At 40.6% G+C, this 15955-nt stretch overlaps 1 protein-coding gene across 1 annotated transcript in view; it reads right to left on the bottom strand.

The window, feature by feature from the left end:
- The window catches only part of FAM234A (family with sequence similarity 234 member A), a 315359-nt gene that overhangs the window by 31361 nt on the left and 268043 nt on the right, over positions 1 to 15955 (bottom strand). Inside the window, exon 9 of the mRNA XM_053694290.1 lies at positions 14309 to 14387. Coding sequence (XP_053550265.1) covers positions 14309 to 14387 — 79 coding nt within the window. The remainder of the gene's footprint in view (positions 1 to 14308; positions 14388 to 15955) is intronic.

Here is a 15955-nt window from a genome sequence, read left to right as displayed (position 1 = left end):
GGTTGTTCTTGAACGCTTCAGAATATCTTTCAAGCGTATTTGTTGGTCCGTGGTTTGATGTAGTCTTGGCGGTCCACTTCGAAAGTGGACTATGAAAATGTTCAGTGTAGCAAGGAGCACACTACCACAATACCCCAGCATCTACTTCTTCAAGTGTGTGTAATCGCAGAGACAAACCAACTCGACATACTGAAACCACTACAACACCGGCAGCGGCTATCCCGGCTTCCGATCCACATTCATCACAGTAAAGATTGAATTGGGTACAAAAAGAAACTAGACCAGAAACAAAGTATCCCAAAAGAAACAACGGGTAAGATTTATTATACCTACACCAACTAAGGAAGTTAATGTGAAGGACAGATAACCAAAACTACTTAACAGTGACTTATAATCGCAATATATATAGCAATTAGATAAAAACGTGTTGCAGCACGCCCGCACATACTATCCCCACGGAGGACTTAACAACAGCGCTTTTAACAAAAAGCAATTAACAATTACTCTAACGATCACGGCAGAAAGACTTTATCTTTCATAACTTATACGATTTTTACTGTATCACTTTATTTTTGTTTCACTTTTATTATTTGTTACTATTGTTGATACCATTGACGCTATTTTAATTATATTGTTGATACCATTGACGCTATTTTAATTATGTATGTTCAGCTTTAAACAAACGAATATGGTAAATATGGTAATTAAGAATTAATATTGCGAATATTCTTTGTGGATACCATACTTCTTCACAAGTCCACTATATCAAATCCATAAAAAATATCTGCAATTAAACCAAAATTCAAAAATTCAAATATACAGATATGTTTGTATAACACACTAAGTAACAGGGATTGGAAAACATATTATATCATTTTATTCACACTGTATGGTTGGCCAACCAGTTAGATTTGTTTTAAGAATCAATTTCTATTGTTTTAAATTTTATTGTATGTATTTATAATTCTAAAAATAAATAGATCTCATTGAATCCAACTACATAGTAAGACTATCTTTCCTTATTGGGTAATTAAGCACAAGCGCTTAAGAGTCTCATCCAATCCAGATTTTACCCCCACTTTGAAGTTTGTGAGATTACTTCTTCGAGACTCCCTAGCTTTTACCCCCACAGCGCATAGTTTATTAACCCAACACACCAATGCCCCTTTATACTGTCTTGGTAGCAGCAGCGGGCTTCTTGGCCTGTTTACCTTTATTCCAGGTCTGGTTAGGTCTCCAGACTGACTTGGATTGAGTAAAGTTCCCCTCCTGCTTGGAGGCGGATGAGGAAGTAGCGGGACCACCTTTAAAGTTTCGAAAGGAACGAAAATTATTCTGTTTGGTCCTCATTTTAACCGTCTTGGCCTGAGGAAGGGCATGACCTTTACCTCCAGTAATGTCAGAAATGATCTCCTTTAGTTCAGGCCCGAATAGGGTCTTACCCTTATAGGGAATAGCTAAAAGCTTGGATTTAGATGGCACATCAGCAGACTATGACTTAAGCCATAACGCTTTACGCGCTAAAATGGCAAAGCCTGCATTCTTTGCCGCTAATTTAGCCATTTGGAAAGCAGCATCTGTAATAAAAGAATTAGCTAGCTTGAGAGCCTTAATTCTATCCAAAATATCATCTAATGGGGTCTCAACCTTGAGAGACTCCTCTATAGCCTCGAACCAAAAAGCTGCTGCAGTAGTTAATGGAACAATGCACGCTATAGGTTGTAGAAGAAAACCCTGATGAATAAACAATTTCTTTAGAAGCCCCTCTAATTTTTTATCCATAGGATCTTTGAAAGCACAACTGTCCTCAATAGGTATAGTTGTACGCTTAGCCAGGGTAGAAATAGCTCCCTCCACCTTAGGGACCGTCTGCCACGAATTCCGAATGGTGTCAGATATGGGAAACATTTTCTTAAAAGTAGGAGGGGGAGAAAACGGAATGCCTGGTCTATCCCATTCCTTAGTAACAATGTCCGAAATTCTTCTAGTGACTGGAAAAACATTAGTGTAAGTAGAGACCTCTAGATATTTATCCATTTTACACAGTTTCTCTGGTGGTATGACAATAGGGTCACAATCATCCAGAGTCGCTAAGACCTCCCTGAGTAACAAGCGGAGGAGTTCAAGCTTAAACTTAAAGGCCGTCACATCTGAGTCTGTTTGAGGGAACATTTTTCCTGAATCAGAAAGCTCTCCCTCAGACAGCAATTCCCCCACCCCCAAATCAGAACACTGAGGGTACATCGGAGATGGCCAATAAAGCATCAGAGGGCTCAGCATTTACTCTAATGCCTGACCTGCTGCGCTTACCCTGTAAACCTGGCAGTTTAGATAATACCTCTGTAAGGGTAGTAGAAATAACTGCAGCCATATCTTGCAGGGTGAAAGAATTAGACGCACTAGAAGTACTTGGCGTCGCTTGGGCGGGCGTTAAAGGTTGTGACACTTGTGGAGAAGCAGATGGCATAACCTGATTCTCTTCTGACTGAGAATTATCCTGAGACATACTTTTATCAGCTAAAATATGGTCTTTGCAATGTAAGGCCCTTTCAGTACACGAGGGACACATTTGAAGTGGGGGTTCCACAATGGCTTCTAAACACATGGAACATTGGCTTTCCTCAATGTCAGACATGTTAACACAGGCTAGTAATGACCACAAACAGGCTTGAAAACACTTTATTTAGTGAAAAATTAATCTGAAAAAACGGTACTGCGCCTTTAAGAGAAAAAAAGCATACAATTTTTCCAAAACTGCTTCAAAATGATAAAATTATCTCAATTTTATGCTAAATATAGCCTAACTTGCCAGCTAAGATTGCACCACAAGAAAAGGATCACTTAACTCTTATGTATAAAAAAGTTAGACAAAAAACGTTCTAATCAGTCAAAAAAAAAAAAACCCTGCACCTCGCCACAGCCCTGCTGTGGCGCCTACCTGCCCTCAGGGGTCTGCAAAATCGGATTAACCCTTCGATTAGGCCCAAAATTTCTTGAAGGGCACACCGGAGCTGGAGATTGCTGCTTGCATGGGGAATACAACTGCGCAACTGAGGCGTGAAAATAGGCCCCGCCCATCTACTCGATGTCTCACAGCCTTGCAAAAGGACCGCTCCAAAGCGGTCTAAAAATCTAGCAATGTGGGTTCATATACCCAAATCTAACTGAAGCCATGTGTACCCTCCATTGCCAATAAAAAAGAAAAGTTATCTCCCAACATATAATCGTTTGCCCACAAACATTATGTTATCAGTGTCAATCATTTTTTTATAGCCCAACATACAGGTCCAGTAATACCCCTCTTTTTCACAATAGGATTACTGCTTACCCCTTCCCTCATGGGGATACTGTCAGCCAATTCTGAAATAACACATTCTCTCCAGAAAAAAATGACTGAACATACCTCAATGCTTGTAGCATGAAAACCGCTCCTCACACTGAAGTTTCTTAAGTACTCCTCAGCCATTCTGTGGGAACTACTCTGGATCTTAGTAACAACTGCTAAGATCATCAGTCTCCAGGCAGAAATCTTCATCCATTTGCTGCCAGGGAACAAATAGCACTCACCGGTACCATTTAAAATACAAAAGTCTTGCTTGAAGAAAATAAAAACTAACATTTTATCACCTCTTTCACTTTACCCTTCCTATTACTTAGTATAGGCAAAGAGAATGACTGGGGGGTTGGAGTCAAGGGAGGAGCTATATAGACAGCTCTGCTGTGGTGCTCTTTGCCACTTCCTGTTAGCAGGAGGATAATATCCCACAAGTAAAGGATGAATCCGTGGACTCGTCGTATCTTGTAGAAGAAACAGCCCCAAAGCATGATGCTGCCACCACCATGCTTCACTGTGGGTATGGTGTTCTTTTGGTGATGTGCAGTGTTGTTTTTGCGCCAAACATATCTTTTGGAATTATGGCCAAAAAGCTCAACCTTGGTTTCATCAGACCAGAACACCTTTTCTCATATGCTTTTGGGAAACTTCAGATGTGTTTTTGCTAAATTTAGCTGGGCTTGGATGTTTTTCTTCATAAGAAAAGGCTTCCGTCTTGCCACTCTACCCCATAGCCCAGACATATGAAGAATACTGGAGATTGTTGTCACATGTACCACACAGCCAGTACTTGCCAGATATTCCTGCAGCTCCTTTAATGTTGCTGTAGGCCTCTTGGCAGCCTCCCAGACCAGTTTTCTTCTCGTCTTTTTAACAATTTTGGAGGGACGTCCAGTTCTTGGTAATGTCACTGTTGTGCCATATTTTCTCCACTTAATGACTGTCTTCACTGTGTTCCATGGTATATCTAATGCCTTGGAAATTCCTTTGTACCCTTCTCCTGACTGATACCTTTTAACAATGAGATCCCCCTGGAAGCTCTCTGCAGACCATGGCTTTTGCTGTAGGATGCGACTAGGAAAATGTCAGGAAAGACCAACTAGAACAGCTGAACTTTATTCAGGGTTAATCAGAGGCACTTTAAATTATGGCAGGTGTGTGATGACTCTTATTTAACATGGTTTTGAATGTGATTGCTTAATTCTGAACACAGCTACATCCCCAGTTATTATTATTATTTTTAGTTTTTTTGTTTACTTCCCTCCACCTAAAATATTTCAGTTTGATTTTCAATTGAGTTGTACAGTTTATAGGTTACATTAATGGTGGGAAAAGTTCTGAAATGATTTATCTTTGTCTCATTTTTTTACATCACAGAAACCTGACATTTTAACAGGGGTGTGTAGACTTTTTATATCCACTGTAAATTCTAGGAAGTACAACATGACACAATCGGTCAGTATGGACATCAGTATGGCATAACATCAGACCATACAAGGATATCAAGATATCAATTTATTAAATCCATCCTGGGGACGATATACAACAAAGGAATAACACTGTTCAGATTTATTATTTAGCCGTTATACATAGAGTCATTTAATCATTGGTCAATTCTTTATTATTTTTGAGCCTGAGCATTGATCATACTATGTTAACTACACCACTATGCTTAGCACTACTTAGATGCATTATGTTACACGCAAGTTTTACATGTGAGTAACTATGTCCCAATAATGGACCTTAAGCGAGTTAGATACGCAATAGTATTTAAACTATGATCCGCATTTTAAACACTTAGCGGTATTCAGTACACAGACTCCATATGAGGGTCAATGATCTTTGTAGTGGATTAGGAATAATATTATGAGATTCTGACCAATTTTTTTAATGACAGATTCAGCTACGATTACAATAAAGAGATCACGCCCCAGGCTTGACGTCACCTACAAACCACGCTGTTGAATGTAATCAGTATACGCCCCCATGACATATGGGCTATAGCGATTAGACACACAGAGGGGTAGAACCAGTATCTGCTTACACTGATTGGACAAATAGCTTTTACTATATGTTTGGTGGATAGGTGGGCGTCGTTCAGCCAGGCACTTACTGATTGGCTGGTTTTCGATATCAAAGATGTATAAGATAAGGTTGCACCCAGGCTTCGGTTTGCCTAACTTTTAAACATTGACAAAGGCTGCTTAGACAGCCGAAACACATTTGTTACTAAAAACACAATTTTCAATGTCTTTCACCCCTGACAACCGACGCCTGCTGATATCGGCCAGGAAACAGGGGGGTGATTGTACATTACTAATGTTATTTCTGTTTTTCACTTGTTGTTTACTCAAGAGAATGTTTATTCTCCCTCTTTTTTAATGATAATTTATTAAAGTATACAGATTTTTAATAATCTTTATTTACTCCTCTAAAGGGAAAAGTGCTTTTGTTAAACCCCCACTTTGGTTGGGTCTTTTCCAACAATTTATTCTAATTCCAACACATTTCACGACACCTCTCTGCTAGCAAACAATTTCATCTTGCAGTACTGCTCTCTATCTGCTAGTGATCCAACGAATTTCACGACACCTCTCTGCTAGCAAACAATTTTATCTTGCAGTACTGCTCTCTATCTACTAGTCAGCCAACGCATTTCACAACACCTCTCTGCTAGCAAACAATTACATATTGCAGTACTGCTCTCTATCTGCTAGTGAGCCAACACATTTCACGACACCTCTCTGCTAGCAAACAATTACATCTTGCAGCACTGCTCTCTGATAGTGAGCCAACGCATTTCACGACACCTCTCTGCTAGCAAACAATTACATATTGCAGTACTGCTCTCTATCGGCTATTGAGCCAACACATTTCACAACACCTCTCTGCTAGCAAAGAATTACATCTTGCAGTACTCCTTTCTATCTGCTAGTGAGAAAAATGTTGAAAGGAGAAATGGATATACCAGAGCACTCAAAAACATAATTTATGCTTACCTGATAAATTCCTTTCTTCTGTAGTGTGATCAGTCCACGGGTCATCATTACTTGTGGGATATTAACTGCTCCCCTACAGGAAGTGCAAGAGGATTCACCCAGCAGAGTTGCTATATAGCTCCTCCCCTCTACGTCACCTCCAGTCATTCGACCAAGGACCAACGAGAAAGGAGAAGCCAAGGGTGTAGTGGTGACTGGAGTATAATTTAAAAAATATTTACCTGCCTTAAAAAACAGGGCGGGCCGTGGACTGATCACACTACAGAAGAAAGGAATTTATCAGGTAAGCATAAATTATGTTTTCTTCTGTTAAGTGTGATCAGTCCACGGGTCATCATTACTTGTGGGATACCAATACCAAAGCAAAAGTACACGGATGACGGGAGGGATAGGCAGGCTCTTTATACAGAAGGAACCACTGCCTGAAGAACCTTTCTCCCAAAAATAGCCTCCGAGGAAGCAAAAGTGTCAAATTTGTAAAATTTGGAAAAAGTATGAAGCGAAGACCAAGTTGCAGCCTTGCAAATCTGTTCAACAGAGGCCTCATTCTTAAAGGCCCAAGTGGAAGCCACAGCTCTAGTGGAATGAGCTGTAATTCTTTCAGGAGGCTGCTGTCCAGCAGTCTCATAAGCTAAACGAATTATGCTACGAAGCCAAAAAGAGAGAGAGGTAGCAGAAGCTTTTTGACCTCTCCTCTGACCAGAGTAAACGACAAACAGGGAAGACGTTTGTCGAAAATCTTTAGTTGCCTGTAAATAAAATTTAAGGGCACGAACTACATCCAGATTGTGCAAAAGACGTTCCTTCCTCGAAGAAGGATTTGGGCACAAGGATGGAACAACAATCTCCTGATTGATATTCCTGTTAGTGACTACCTTAGGTAAGAACCCAGGCTTAGTACGCAGAACTACCTTATCCGAGTGAAAAATCAAATAAGGAGAATCACAATGTAAGGCTGATAACTCAGAGACTCTTCGAGCCGAGGAAATAGCCATTAAAAATAGAACTTTCCAAGATAACAACTTTATATCAATGGAATGAAGGGGTTCAAACGGAACACCCTGTAAAACGTTAAGAACAAGGTTTAAACTCCATGGTGGAGCCACAGCTTTAAACACAGGTTTAATCCTGGCCAAAGCCTGACAAAAAGCCTGAACGTCTGGAACTTCTGACAGACGCTTGTGTAACAGAATGGACAGAGCTGAGATCTGTCCCTTTAAGGAACTAGCGGATAACCCCTTTTCTAAACCTTCTTGTAGAAAAGACAATATCCTAGGAATCCTAACCTTACTCCAAGAGTAACCTTTGGATTCGCACCAATATAGGTATTTACGCCATATTTTATGGTAAATCTTTCTGGTAACAGGCTTCCTAGCCTGTATTAAGGTATCAATAACTGACTCAGAAAAACCACGCTTTGATAAGATCAAGCGTTCAATTTCCAAGCAGTCAGCTTCAGAGAAGTTAGATTTTGATGTTTGAAAGGACCCTGAATCAGAAGGTCCTGTTTCAGAGGTAACGACCAAGGTGGACAGAATGACATGTCCACCAGATCTGTATACCAAGTCCTGCGTGGCCATGCAGGCGCTATTAGAATCACTGATGCTTTCTCCTGTTTGATTCTGGCAATCAATCGAGGAAGCATCGGGAAAGGTGGAAACACATGAGCCATCCTGAAGGTCCATGGTGCTGTCAAGGCATCTATCAGGACCGCTCCCGGATCCGGACCCGTAGCGCGGAAGCTTGGCGTTCTGTCGAGACGCCATGAGATCTATCTCTGGTTTGCCCCAACGTCGAAGTATTTGGGCAAAGACCTCTGGATGAAGTTCCCACTCCCCCGGATGAAAAGTCTGACGACTTAAGAAATCCGCCTCCCAGTTCTCCACTCCCGGGATGTGGATTGCAGACAGGTGGCAAGAGTGAGACTCTGCCCAGCGAATTATCTTCGATACTTCCATCATTGCTAGGGAGCTTCTTGTCCCTCCCTGATGGTTGATATAAGCTACAGTCGTGATGTTGTCCGACTGGAACCTGATGAACCCCCGAGTTGCTAACTGGGGCCAAGCCAGAAGAGCATTGAGGACTGCTCTCAATTCCAGAATGTTTATTGGAAGAAGACTCTCCTCCTGATTCCATAGTCCCTGAGCCTTCAGAGAATTCCAGACAGCGCCCCAACCTAGTAGGCTGGCGTCTGTTGTTACAATTGACCAGTCTGGCCTGCTGAATGGCATTCCCCTGGACAGATGTGGCCGATAAAGCCACCATAGAAGAGAATTTCTGGTCTCTTGAATGGAATGAAGGACACGGCATGCACTTTGAAGTTTTGTTAACCTGTCCTCTGTCAGGTAAATCTTCATTTCTACAGAATCTATCAGAGTCCCCAGGAAGGGAACTCTTGTGAGTGGAAAGAGAGAACTTTTCTCTTCGTTCACTTTCCATCCATGCGACCTTAGAAATGCCAGTACTATCTCTGTATGAGATTTGGCAGTTTGAAAGCTTGAAGCTTGTATCAGTATGTCGTCTAAGTACGGAGCTACTGAAATTCCTCGCGGTCTTAGTACCGCCAGAAGAGTGCCCAGAACCTTTGTGAAGATTCTTGGAGCCGTAGCCAGTCCGAATGGAAGAGCTACAAACTGGTAATGCCTGTCTAAAAAGGCAAACCTTAGATACCGGTAATGACTTCTGTGAATCGGTATGTGAAGGTAAGCATCCTTTAAATCCACTGTGGTCAAGTACTGACCCTCTTGGATCATGGGCAAAATTGTTCGAATAGTTTCCATCTTGAACGATGGAACTCTTAGGAATTTGTTTAGGATCTTTAAATCCAAGATTGGCCTGAAGGTTCCCTCTTTTTTGGGAACTACAAACAGATTTGAGTAAAACCCTTGTCCTTGTTCCAACCGCGGAACTGGATGGATCACTCCCATTAATAAAAGATCTTGTACGCAGCGTAGAAACGCTTCCTTCTTTGTTAGGTTTGTTGACAACCTTGACAGATGAAATCTCCCTCTTGGGGGAGAGGATTTGAAGTCCAGAAGGTATCCCTGAGATATGATCTCTAACGCCCAGGGATCCTGAACATCTCTTGCCCAAGCCTGGGCGAAGAGGGAAAGTCTGCCCCCCACTAGATCCGGTCCCGGATCGGGGGCCCTCAATTCATGCTGTCTTAGGGGCAGCAGCAGGTTTTCTGGCCTGTTTGCCCCTGTTCCAGGACTGGTTAGGTTTCCAGCCTTGTCTGTAGCGAGCAACAGCTCCTTCCTGTTTTGGTGCAGAGGAAGTTGATGCTGCTCCTGCTTTGAAATTACGAAAGGAACGAAAATTGGACTGTCTAGCCTTGGCTTTGGCCTTGTCCTGAGGCAGGGCATGACCTTTACCTCCTGTAATGTCATCAATAATCTCTTTCAAGCCGGGCCCGAATAAGGTCTGCCCTTTGAAAGGAATATTAAGCAATTTAGATTTAGACGTAACATCAGCTGACCAGGATTTTAGCCACAGAGCTCTGCGTGCCTGAATGGCGAATCCTGAATTTTTAGCCGCAAGTTTAGTTAAATGTACTACGGCATCTGAAATAAATGAATTAGCTAACTTAAGGAATTTAAGTTTGTGTGTGATGTCATCTAGTGTGGATGATTGAAGTGTCTCTTCCAGAGACTCAAACCAAAATGCTGCTGCAGCCGTGACAGGCGCAATACATGCAAGAGGTTGCAATATAAACCCTTGTTGAACAAACATTTTCTTAAGGTAACCCTCTAATTTTTTATCCATTGGATCTGAAAAAGCACAGCTATCCTCCACTGGGATAGTGGTACGCTTAGCTAAAGTAGAAACTGCTCCCTCCACCTTAGGGACCATTTGCCATAAGTCCCGTGTGGCGGCGTCTATTGGAAACATTTTTCTGAATATAGGAGGGGGTGAGAAAGGCACACCGGGTCTATCCCACTCCTTAGTAACAATGTCAGTAAGTCTCTTAGGTATAGGAAAAACGTCAGTACTCGTCGGTACCGCAAAATATTTATCCAACCTACACATTTTTTCTGGGATTGCAACTGTGTTACAATCATTCAGAGCCGCTAATACCTCCCCTAGTAACACACGGAGGTTCTCAAGCTTAAATTTAAAATTTGAAATGTCTGAGTCCAGTTTATTTGGATCAGAACCGTCACCCACAGAATGAAGCTCTCCGTCTTCATGTTCTGCAAACTGTGACGCAGTATCAGACATGGCCCTTGCATTATCAGCGCACTCTGTTCTCATCCCAGAGTGATCACGTTTACCTCTTAGTTCTGGTAGTTTAGCCAAAACTTCAGTCATAACAGTAGCCATATCTTGTAATGTGATTTGTAATGGCCGCCCAGATGCACTCGGCGCTACAATATCACGCACCTCCTGAGCGGGAGATGCAGGTACTGACACGTGAGGCGAGTTAGTCGGCATAACTCTCCCCTCGTTGTTTGGTGAAATATGTTCAATTTGTACAGATTGACTATTTTTTAAAGTAGCATCAATACATTTAGTACATAAATTTCTATTGGGCTCCACTTTGGCATTAACACATATAGCACAGAGATATTCCTCTGAATCAGACATGTTTAACACACTAGCAAATAAACAGCAACTTGGAAATACTTTTCAAAGTAGTTTACAAATAATATGAAAACGAACTGTGCCTTTAAGAAGCACAGAAAATATTATAACAGATAAAATAATTAAGTTATAGCATCAATCTTTGTCAGAATATACAGTTTTAGCAAAGGATTGTTCCCCTCAGCAAATGATAACTAACCCAGGCAGCAGAAAAAAATACACAAATAAACGTTTTTTATATCACAGTCAATACAATCAGCACAGCTCTGCTGTATGATTACTTCCCTCAAAAAAGACTCTTGAGATCCCTGAACTCTGTAGAGATGAACCGGATCATGCAGGAAGAAAATGAACCTCTGACTGAGTTTTTCTGATGCATAGTAAAAGCGCCAAAAATGGCCCCTCCCCCACACACATAACAGTGAGAGGGATCAGTGAACTGCTCTAATTTAAATCAAAACTATTGCCAAGTGGAAAAAAAGTGCCCAAAACATTTTTTCACCCAGTACCTCAGAGAAAAAAACGTTTTTACATGCCAGCAAAAAAACGTTTTACCTCAATAATTAATTGTCATTTAAAACCTATTGCAAGTCCCTGCAAAATAGGTTAAGTCTATGTATACAGTTTAAAAGCCAGAGAAGTACCATTTCCCAGAAAAATGAAGTGTAAAATATACATACATGACAGCCTGATATCAGCTACATCTACTGCATTTAAGGCTGAGTTTACATTATAACGGTATGGCAGGATTTTCTCATCAATTCCATGTCAGAAAATAATAAACTGCTACATACCTCTTTGCAGATTAATCTGCCTGCTGTCCCCTGATCTGAAGTTACCTCTCCTCAGATGGCCGAGAAACAGCAATATGATCTTAACTACTCCGGCTAAAATCATAGAAAAACTCAGGTAGATTCTTCTTCAAATTCTACCAGAGAAGGAATAACACACTCCGGTGCTATTATAAAATAACAAACTTTTGATTGAAGATATAAAAACTAAATATATCACCATAGTCCTCTCACACATCCTATCTAGTCGTTGGGTGCAAGAGAATGACTGGAGGTGACGTAGAGGGGAGGAGCTATATAGCAACTCTGCTGGGTGAATCCTCTTGCACTTCCTGTAGGGGAGCAGTTAATATCCCACAAGTAATGATGACCCGTGGACTGATCACACTTAACAGAAGAAAGGAGCTATTAAGAATAAATTCACAATGTGAGTTGATATGCAGGACTGGGGTATTATAAATAAAACATAACTTTTAATAATTTACCAGTAAAAAATTGTAAGTAATAGTGATAAACATTCACTCTGTGTAGTGTATATAAAATCAATTAAAAAGTATGAATGCTGAAGTGCCAAGTATTGGCCATACAAAGTATGTTAAGTGGGTAATTCACAATCAAAAAGCACTATAGAGTGCTTAACAATAGCAACAAAACTAATCAAATAAGAAAAGGAAGGCACACTTCCACAAAATATACTGCTGAGTACAATGCTCAGCCGATGTTAGCTTCTATTAAAGTCACACACTCTGTATTGAAATACAAAATTAGGTTGAACCTATGAATCTATCAATGTATAGGCCTGTGAAATGAGTCAGAATAAAACCCAAATCACAGAGGAGAAGTGTAAGTGCAGTGACTAAAACGCTAACATGTATATGTTGCTATTGAACAATTATACCCACAAGAAAGGTGCGTGAGGTGGGTGAGTCTGGCAAGGATGTACCACAATATGCTCACGGATTGCACAAGAAACTAATCTAAAAAGAGGATTGACCTCACACAAAAATTATCTAGCTAGTGCAATACTGGAGCGATACTATGCCTTGTCAGAATCCCATGCTATATATAATATAGTGGCAAAAGGTGCTTGTGACCTTGGTAAAGTCAAATAAAGAAGCCAAAGGAAAGGGCTAGTTGGCTTAGAAGGGATACTTCATAGTAAGCGTTAGACAGTACGGTCAAATTATCTCAAATTAACACACACACACAATCAGACTATCAGCATTCATCAAGAGCGCCTGATGCGCATTTCGCCACGTCCGTGGCTTTCTCAAAGGCCTTTGAGTACAGGATATTGAGCACCCCCCACCTCCATTATTTTGATTAAAGGAAATACTATTTTCCTCCCTAAGCATAGGGTTTAATTGTGTTGGGGAACTAATAAGTACAATAAATACATTAGTATTTCTCTCCCTAAATTTCTATATCTGCTAGTGAGCCAACACATTTCACGACACTTCTCTGCTAGCAAACAATTACATCTTGCGGTACTGCTCTCTATCTGCTAGTGAGCCAACGCATTTCACGACACCTCTCTGCTAGCAAACAATTACATCTTGCAGTACTGCTCTCTATCTGCTAGTGAGCCAACACATTTCATAACTCTCTAATGGTAAGAAAATTGAAAAGTGCTGTGGTCACTAAGGGGTTAAAAAACAAAGCAAACTAGATAATATAAATAAATTGAAAAGTCTCTTAAAATTAGACCATAAAAAGTTTAATTTGGACAATAAACTATAAAACTTTGTATTGTGCATACGAAAAAGCATTATTTACACATTAAAAATAATTTTTGCAAAAAAATAAAATTAATTAAAATCTGCTTATTCTGAGGCAAATGGGAACTGTGTGCCTGACTAATTGCTCATGGGCTGTGTAATTTGTGGGCACTGATAAAAATATTGGTGGGTAGTGATAAAAATGTCACCAATGACTGTCCCGCTGCATAAAGAAGTCACCAGTGACTGTCCCGCTGCATAAAGAAGTCACCAGTGACTGTCCCACCCCATAAAAATGTCACCAGTGACTTTCCTGCTTTATAAAAACGTCACCAGTGATTGTCCCGCTATGGTCTTTTGTTTACTAGCACATTGTTTAATGATAAGTTCTATAACTATTCACAGGTTCTCTCCTGTTTTATACAGATCTTATAATAAGGCCTCTATTTATCAAGGTCTGGCGGTCCTGATCCGACAGTGCAGATCAGGTCCGCCAGACCTCGCTGAATACGGTGAGCAATACGCTCTCCGTATTCCGCATTGCACCAGCAGCTCACAAGAGCTGCTGGTGCAACGCCGTCCCCTGCAGACTCGCGGCCAATGGGCCACCAGCAGGGGGGGTGTCAATTAACTCGATCGGGTTGATTTCCGGCGTTGTCTGTCCGCTGCTTCATAACTGCTGTTTCTGGCGAGTCTTCAGACTCGCCAGAAACACGGGCCGTCAAGCTCCTTTTGGTGCTTGATAGATAGGCCCCTAAGTGTCAGGTCGGCACATTCAAGCTAAATACGCGACAAGCACAAACAGCGCTTAATGTCTCTGGCGCAGTGAAACAATTAACACAGCCAGTTTCCATTTTATATCAGACAAAATGTTTTACAAACCTTTTTCCAGCCGTCGGCAAGGCCAAGTTCCATCACTATAGACAGGAAATCTTTCTTGAAGTATCCGAATGCTGGTTTACTAGAGAGAAAAGGAAGTATTAGCCAGTGGGTCAGACAATCAGCCATAACCCTGTACCAAGTACCTCACATGCCAACTCTGTGGAATTAAACTCAGTCTGGATTCCCAGATATAGAACACCTTGTAATTACAAGACAATTGCAATATAGAGCAACATATCAACCAAATCTAAGAACTCAAAGAATACATTAACCCCTTGTTAGCTACAATTGTTTTTCAATAGCCAACCCCCCCCCCACCAACGTAATTGGTGTCACCAGTTCAGATTGGAGTGAGTAAATACAGCTAACCCCGGCTATTTTGTTAATGAAATTTACTTTGTTTTAAAGTAACTTATCACCTCTGTTGAGCAGAACTTAAGACAGATGGACAGCAGGGTTAGCATTATGATATCTACATCCTGCACTTCCAGTTCTCAAAACTGTAAAACAAACAATTTTGCAATTTAAATGACTAGAAAAGAGTGCAAAATAAATGATGGAAGTATATTGCAAAGTTATTTTACTTCAGGCAACGGAACCACCTTGAGGTCGATTTATATTATTATATTTCCCTTTCATAACAAATATTATTGTTCTTTTATGGCACCTTGTACACAGCAGGGGAGGGCAGAGCTCAATAGTGCCGTGTAAGATCAGTTGTTATATTTATCTATAGCCCAGCGAGCTGCAGAGATCTCATGTGTAACTATGTATTGCTATAAATAAGTGTCACTTATTGTGTGTATCAGATGATTAAGTAACATACTAACGTACGTATCTATAGCCCAGCGAGCTGCAGATATCTCATGTGTAACTATGTATTGCTATAAATGTGTCACTTATTGTGTGTATCAGATGTATAAGTAACATACTAACGTACGTATCTATAGCCCAGCGAGCTGCAGAGATCTCATGTGTAACTATGTATTGCTATAAATGTGTCACTTATTGTGTGTATCAGATGTATAAGTAACATACTAACGTACGTATCTATAGCCCAGCGAGCTGCAGATATCTCATGTGTAACTATGTATTGCTATAAATGTGTCACTTATTGTGTGTATCAGATGTATAAGTAACATACTAACGTACGTATCTATAGCCCAGCGAGCTGCAGAGATCTCACGTGTAACTATGTATTGCTATAAATATGTGTCACTTATTGTGTGTATCAGATGTATAAGTAACAAACTAACGTCTGTATCTATAGCCCAGCGAGCTGCAGAGATCTCATGTGTAACTATGTATTGCTATAAATATGTGTCACTTATTGTGTGTATCAGATGTATAAGTAACATACTAACGTACGTATCTATAGCCCAGCGAGCTGCAGAGATCTCATGTGTAACTATGTATTGCTATAAATATGTGTCACTTATTGTGTGTATCAGATGTATAAGTAACATACTAACGTACGTATCTATAGCCCAGCGAGCTGCAGAGATCTCATGTGTAACTATGTATTGCTATAAATATGTGTCACTTATTGTGTGTATCAGATGTATAAGTAACATACTAACGTACGTATCTATAGCCCAGCGAGCTGCAGAGATCTCATGTGTAACTATGTATTGCTATAAATATGTG

This window comes from Bombina bombina, chromosome 11 (genome assembly GCF_027579735.1).
Source record: "Bombina bombina isolate aBomBom1 chromosome 11, aBomBom1.pri, whole genome shotgun sequence".
Classification (NCBI taxonomy): domain Eukaryota; kingdom Metazoa; phylum Chordata; class Amphibia; order Anura; family Bombinatoridae; genus Bombina; species Bombina bombina.
The sequence above is the reverse complement of the archived record's forward strand: the minus strand, read 5'-3'. Positions and strand labels throughout refer to the sequence as shown.